The 7466-nt window shown below is 46.3% G+C and overlaps 1 protein-coding gene across 1 annotated transcript in view; it reads left to right on the top strand.

The window, feature by feature from the left end:
* Positions 1-7103, top strand: part of nsfb (N-ethylmaleimide-sensitive factor b) — a 30596-nt gene extending 23493 nt beyond the window's left edge. The window contains exons 18-22 of the mRNA XM_017483254.3: positions 1316-1450; positions 2873-2986; positions 4637-4692; positions 4802-4876; positions 6402-7103. Coding sequence (XP_017338743.1) covers positions 1316-1450; positions 2873-2986; positions 4637-4692; positions 4802-4832 — 336 coding nt within the window. The 3' untranslated portion in view covers positions 4833-4876; positions 6402-7103. The remainder of the gene's footprint in view (positions 1-1315; positions 1451-2872; positions 2987-4636; positions 4693-4801; positions 4877-6401) is intronic.
* The last annotated feature ends 363 nt before the right edge of the window (positions 7104-7466 follow it).

Genomic DNA, 7466 nt, shown 5'->3' with positions numbered 1-7466 from the left:
GCGTTGTGGCCAACAATTTATTTATTTATTTCTTTCTTTCTTTCTTTCTTTAACGTCCCTAAAGAATTTCAGGAGTGTTTACAAAGTCATAACCAGCACGGTGTATGCTTTCAAACAAAATCAGCTATCGGTGTGTCGGCTTAGGAGAAATGCAATCGTCTGCTTTTAAGGCCTAAAATAATTCTTTATAAACGCGTTTGTGAGCCGTTTGAATGCTGCTGCTGTTGAGGGAGCGCAGTCCGTGTGTTCAGGCCAGGGTGTGTATTGTCAGCGTTTTGTTTATGGCGTGGTGTTTTTGTGCGTCCGGGGTGAACAGCAGCGGCTCTGTTCCTCCGTGCCGAGCCTGCGTGTGTGTGCGCGAGCTCAGCGGGGAGTCCGTGAACGGGATACGCAGGACTGAAAGGTCCTGTGAGAGCGTGGGGACCTGGCAGGCCTGCCGCCTGTGTGCCACCTCATCTACATGCACTGGCATGTTCGAACCCCCCCGCGCCACAGGAGGGCGACCCATAATCCCCTCGGCTCGCCTGGGCCTCTGGGAATGACCTACCTCTTCGACAATCTATAACTACCCCGGCTTTCTCTGAACGTTCTGGAAAGTTTTGGAATTAGAGAGCCGTGGCTTGTGAAGAGCTTCCCGTGGACGCGTTTGTTAAACATCGCACGCTCCATAAATGTACCCGTATAATGTTTTTAGATCTCCCGTCATGCTTTTATAACCTCTAGATCGTGCTATTGTAACGTGTTGCTGGCTCGCTGCCCCGCTGACTGACTCTTTCTTTTTTTTTTTTTTTAGGAAATTTCGGTTTGTTCGGAAAACAGCAGCTAACGTCCTTTTACCGGGAAGACCGAGAATCTCATTACCCCGATCTTATTAAACCTAGCGGGGGAGGGGTGTTAGGGTTAGGGTAAGTGTGGGTTGCTAAATCGAGAACATTAGCAATACAGTTATGAGGAGGTAAACGTACATCACTCCTCACACTTAGCTAGCTAGCTCGTTGCTAACTAAAGACGACGACGACGGCGGCCATGTTTCCCAACCCCCCCCCAAGCTCTGCCTTTAAACTGTCTTTAAATCCAGATTTAAAACGTACTTGCTTAACTTGGGCTATTCTTAGTCTTGGGACTGTTCTAGACTTTTTCTGTGGTCGGTGGATTTTTTTCCCCTCATAGATTTATGGTTAGTTTATTAGTAAGTTATTTATGTTTTATTATGCTTTATTTTATTAGAAACACTGTGTTTCTGACCATCTAAAGCTCTATAAAGATAACGCAGACCTGTGTGTGTGTGTGTGTGTGTGTGTGTGTGTGTGTGTAGGGTCGTAAGCTGCTGATCTTGGGCACCACCAGCCGTAAGGGCGTGCTGCAGGAGATGGGCATGCTGGACGCCTTCAGCACAACCATCCACATCCCCAACATCTACAAAGGAGAACACCTGATCGAGGCCCTGGAGGTCAGACTCACTGCAACGAGAGAGGGAGAGAGAGAGAGAGAGATGGGGGGGAATGGGTGGAGAGAGAGAGAGAGAGAGAGAGAGAGAGAGATGGGGGGAATGGGTGGAGAGAGAGGGAGAGAGAGAGAGAGAGATGGGGGGGAATGGGTGGAGAGAGAGGGAGAGAGAGAGAGAGAGATGGGGGGGAATGGGTGGAGAGAGAGGGAGAGAGAGAGAGAGAGATGGGGGGGAATGGGTGGAGAGAGAGAGAGAGAGAGAGATGGGGGGGAATGGGTGGAGAGAGAGGGAGAGAGAGAGAGAGAGATGGGGGGGAATGGGTGGAGAGAGAGAGAGAGAGATGGGGGGGAATGGGTGGAGAGAGAGGGAGAGAGAGAGAGAGAGATGGGGGGGAATGGGTGGAGAGAGAGGGAGAGAGAGAGAGAGAGATGGGGGGGAATGGGTGGGGAGAGAGAGAGAGAGAGAGAGAGAGAGAGAGAGAGAGATGGGGGGGAATGGGTGGAGAGAGAGGGAGAGAGAGAGAGAGAGATGGGGGGGGGGATGGGTGGAGAGAGAGGGAGAGAGAGAGAGAGATGGGGGGGAATGGGTGGAGAGAGAGGGAGAGAGAGAGAGAGAGATGGGGGGGAATGGGTGGAGAGAGAGAGAGAGATGGGGGGGAATGGGTGGAGAGAGAGGGAGAGAGAGAGAGAGAGATGGGGGGGAATGGGTGGAGAGAGAGGGAGAGAGAGAGAGAGAGATGGGGGGAATGGGTGGAGAGAGAGAGAGATGGGTAGACTAGAGAAATGGATAAAGTGAGAGATGGCTGCATGGAATGATCGAGAGATGGAAAGATGAATAAATAGGGAGACAGATAAATGGATGGATTGATCTAGAGGGATGGATAAATGGGAGGGAGAGAATAAATGGAGAGATGGACTAGTAGTGAAAGAATAACTAGAGAGATGGATAAGTGGGGAGATGAATGAATATTGATGAACGGATTAATGACGAAAGGGTGGGTGGGTAAACGGATGGATGAATCACGGAGAGGACAGATGGAGAGGTGGAAACAAAAACACAGATGGGGAGGTGGATAAAGTTAATTGGATAGCAAGATGGGTGTATAAAGTTCGGCCGATAGACAGATGTATGGATCGAGTTGGACAGACAGATGGAGGGATGGATAGATAGGTAGGTAGACAGATGAATAAATCCGATGAGATGGAATCTGATTCACTTTAACATCAGAGTCGTTCTGATCGTAACAGTAAAGCTCTGCTGGAGTTATTTCATCTAGAAATGTTTATCCTGGTTGTGTTGTAGAGACGAGCACATTAAGACACTGTGTTATTGAAAAGTGTGTGTGTGTGTGTGTGTGTGTGTGTGTGTGTGTGTGTGTGTGTGTGTGTGTGTGTGTGTGTGTGTGTGTGTGTGTGTGTGTTAAAGCTGCTGGGAGGCTTCCAGGAAGATGAACGTGCGCAGATTGCTAAGGAAGTCAAAAGCAAGAGAGTGTGTCTCGGCATTAAGAAGCTTCAGATGCTCATCGAGATGTCCCTGCAGGTGAGAGAGAGAGAGAGAGAGAGAGCGAGAGCGCGCGCGAGAGAGCGCTCTCCTTCCTCTGTGTCTAGACAAGTCCCTGACTCACGGCTCTCGCCATTAATCCTGCCAGCTTTGTGTCACTTATCAGTTTTAATTATTTAACATCAAGTGATAACAAAACGAAGGTGTTCCAGATGTCCTCCCCGTCACATAAAAACGTCTCCGCGTCTTCCGTCGCCAACCACACGTCAACTCGCACACGTGACGTAGCTTCGCTCGCGTCCCGCGTGGCTCCGGCCGTATTGAAAACGTCGTCGCTCTACCGCAGCACCGGTGAGCTCTTCGATTCTGCACCAGAAGGCGTTGGTTTAGTTTTCCGTAACGGCAGCTTTAAATGGCGGGTTTTGAATCGACGTGCACGTTCTAATACGTCATCGTTTCTATAGTAACGGCTCGTCCACCGGGCATCCACGTGACCCGAGCCGATAGCCGACGAACGGAATTTAAACCCGCGCCACTGTTTAACACGTGAAAGATTTTTTTGTTTAGGTACGTCATTTTTACGGAAGGAGTCTCCGGTGTCCGATTAATCGTACTCGATCTACTAGAGCAAGCTAAGCGAAGGAAACATTAAGGACCCGCGAACGAGTGCGTGTTAAAAGTTCTACTTTGAGTCATGATGACTGGAATGAAATTCCAGCGAGCGCTCCGTCTGTATCAGAGCGTCATGCTTTTATACGCGGGTAATCGTGGTACTTAAGGGCGTTACTGGTCTTCGTCAGGAGTCGAATTATTCGCGGCGTCGCTGTTTACGAGTCGTGGTCCTGTTTGTGCCGGATGCTCGGCCGTAATTTCTGTGGTATGCCCCCCCCCCACACACACATTTCCCCCTCCCGCAGAGGTATGAGAGCAAGTCTGCCGGGACATGCTGAACGCAGGCGCGCTGCTCCGACGTGACGGCCCTCCCAGATTTCACCTCTTTTTCCTCGCATTCCCTCCTTGCATTCCTTTTTCCTCCCCCTCCTTTTTTTTTTTCCTTTCCTTCCCCCCCAATTTTTTTTTTTTTTTTTTTTGCTTCGCCCGCTTTCTGACTCCAACAGCCACGGGCAACGAGGAGAGATAAGTTATGGCGTACGCAGCCATTCATTTTCCTGACTAATCCCTGCCTGCGTGGAGCTCTTAACGCTGCTCTATCGCCTGTGTACGACGTATCGAGAACGTATCCGACATACTCACCCCGATATTCGGATCAGGACGCGCTCCGTGTTTTAGGGACGCGTTTCGATTCAGCAGCCGTCCCTCGAGGAACTAGTGGACTTCAAATAAGGGAGAAGTTGTGTGTGTGTGTGTTTTGTTGTTTGTTTGTTTGTTTGTCTGTTTTTGGTTTTGTTTTTTGCCTTTCGATCGTTCCCTCACACACACACACACACACACACTGAGACACACCCCAATACACCCCGCATAGAATTTTCCAGAAAAGGTGAACACATTGGGAATGTAAATGAACCTCACTGTCAACCCACTGTAATCTACTGTTGCCCCGCTTTTTTTTTTTTTTTTTTTTTTTTGTTACCTTCCTTTTCTTTTTTATTGCCCTCTCTTACGTGTGTGTGTGTGTGTGTGTGTGTGTGTGTGTGTGTGTGTGTGTGTGTGTGTGTGTGTGTGTTTTAGATGCCACCTGAGTACAGAGTTGGGAAGTTTTTGACTCTGCTGACAGAAGAGGGCGCGTAAGTCCTGCCGCATTCTCTCTTCTCCGATCTGGCGTTAAACGTGAATCAGTTAAGCGTGCGTTTATTTAAAGCTTCATTTTCCGCACTGTTCCTGTTTCCTCTGTAGATTGGGCTCTGATGAGCAGGTGACCTTTTAAAGCGCCGGCGCTGGAGCACGGCCACACACTCGCCGGCTGTCACGGTGAGAGACGACTCGATGTGTCCCGACTCTGTGTTTTTTAATCTCATTTATTTTTACATTCTTTTTTTAAAACCATTTTTTTGGGGGGTGGGGGGGGGCGTTTTGGTCATTTTTGTTTCATTTCTTTTAGTGATCGTATCTTTTTTTTTTTTTTTTTTTTTTTCCTTCATTTTTCTTTTCCTTTTTCTTTTTTCTTTTCCTTCATTTTTTAAATAATAAAATTTGCAACGGTATCCGGTCATTTTTAGACAGACCGGTTACACAAAGCGCGCAAGTGTTTATTAAAAACCTCTCAAACCACCCCCCCCCCCCCCCCCCCCACACACACACACACACACACTTCATTCCCTTGGATATACACGCGGCAGCCCTTAACGTTACACCACCTGAAGCAGCGCAGCGCGCTTGAAAGTAAGTGCCCCCCCCCCCCCCCCCCCCCCCCCTCAATAGACATTGCATTCCTTTTTCACCTAGTTTATCGACTTCGAAACACAAGTATCCGGGATACTTCGTTGTCTGCGGAGCACGGAGAAAACAAAAATGAGGATTTTCTCTCATGTCACGTGCATTTTTGTTGCATAAAATGTAAATAAAACGCGAAGTCTTGCAGTATGTTATATACAGTATATACAGATGTTGTTGTTGTTGTTGTTGTTGTTGCTGTTGCTGTTTAATGAATCGAAATTTGTAATCGTTGTCAAATCGCTGTGGCGACGGATAGAACAAAAGACTTCAGGATGCACCGTTCACCAGCTCGACGTTGATTCGTTTCCTTTAACGGCACACCCACAAGTGTGTTTACATCAAAACCCAAAAGTCTTACCCTATCAGTAAAAAAGATGTATATATTATTTACATACTATATATATACGGTGTATATTTTCAGAAGGGCAGTGAAAACAGTAAACAGAATAATAACAGTTTACACCGATCATCCTGTTCAAAAGTTTACACCCCCCTCCCCTGGCTCTTAATGGATCGTGTCGCCTTCTTGAGCATCAGTGAACGTTTGCACCTTTAGTACACAATAGTCGTGTACGAGTGCCTCGGTCGTCCTCGGTGTGAAAAGACGGATCTGAACATCATATAGCCGCTGTAGGAAAGAACTCAAATATGCAGAAGACGCCGGAAAAGTAAAGAACTGCTCGGGACAAACGAGGGACTCGTGAAGAACTCTCACAGAACATAAGCACGGCCGTTGATCATCCAGGTCACGACACACGGGATTAAAAATCGAGGGTGTGTAAACTTTTGAACTGGTCCGTTTGTGTAGACGCAGTTATTATTGTGTCTTGTGGACTAGATGTAAACATCGGTTATGTGAAATAGTTTATTCAAGGCAGGACTAAATAAAAAAAAAAAAAAAAAACTAAATGAAGTTTTTTCTAATCCCTCATTTTAAATGGTTTTTAAACATCTGGCAGATTCTGCAGGGCGTGTGTAAACTTACGAGCTCAACTGTATACACGGTTTGTGTGAAACTCGTACTACGGGTTAAAAATCCAAGACTCGCTGTTCTTTTCAGGCGCGCCATGTCGAGTGCTGCTGCGGAATCGACGCCGTCACGCCGTCCTGTCCAACACAAGCTCTACGGGTTAGCGACTCCACCGAACACTGCACACGGACACTGGGGTGTGTGTGTGTACACACTGCAGTGATCAGTGCTATAGAGGTGAAGGCTGCTGACGCCCCCATCCAAACTGGATTTGTGTTTGTGTGTGTGTGTGTGTGTGTGTGTGTGTGTGTGTGTGTAAATAAGGTATGCTGAAGTCGATTAGTGTGTGTATATGCTTACCCTAGGCATTAAACATTCCTGTTTAATCTAAAGTGGTGCCTTAGTCATTATGCCATGTGTTTGAGGTGAAAAAAAACCAAACAAAAACAAATGATGATGAATTACAGTTAGACTCGTATTCTTTGTGAAAGACTTCTGGAATTTTCCTCATTTTAGCTCCACGATGGACTGTAGGCGTGTGAGATGAAACGATATTATCGTCCCTGCACGATTGGCGATTTTATAGGACCTTATATTACCAAACCTGCCAGCCGTTATGATTTTTGCTACGCTTTAAACAAAAAAAATACTCTTCTTTTTGTTTTGTTTGTTTGTTTGTTTGTTTGTTTGTTTTTTAAGCATCAACTGTATAAATGTCTGCCATTGTATAAAAGTGCCATATTGAACATTTATCACTGCAGAATCACTTAAAAATCCACTTTAAGCCTGTAATGGTAGAAATAGTAGCCTTTTTTTAAAAAATGTTTATTATTATTATTATTATTATTTTTGAGGTTCTGGTAGAATCTCAACCCTGACACGTTGGTTTCTCTCGTACAGCGTGTCGCGTAAGTGTGACTAATGCGATACGCTGTTCGACTCATCTCCTTTTTAAATCCTTTACAGATTTCTCTGGTGGATTGATTGATTGATTTTATTTATCGTTACGTCACTAAATCCCGAGTTATACTTTTCCAATTAAATAAACAAGAAGAGGAAGAAGAAAGAAGCAGCAGCTCCTTGGTCTTCATGGCGATGTTTGTTTAGAGATGTTCTAAACAAATACATTAATTCAAGGCGGCGAATACTTATGCG

Source organism: Ictalurus punctatus, chromosome 13, assembly GCF_001660625.3.
Source record: "Ictalurus punctatus breed USDA103 chromosome 13, Coco_2.0, whole genome shotgun sequence".
NCBI classification, from domain to species: domain Eukaryota; kingdom Metazoa; phylum Chordata; class Actinopteri; order Siluriformes; family Ictaluridae; genus Ictalurus; species Ictalurus punctatus.
This window is presented reverse-complemented; position numbering and strand designations above follow the sequence as displayed.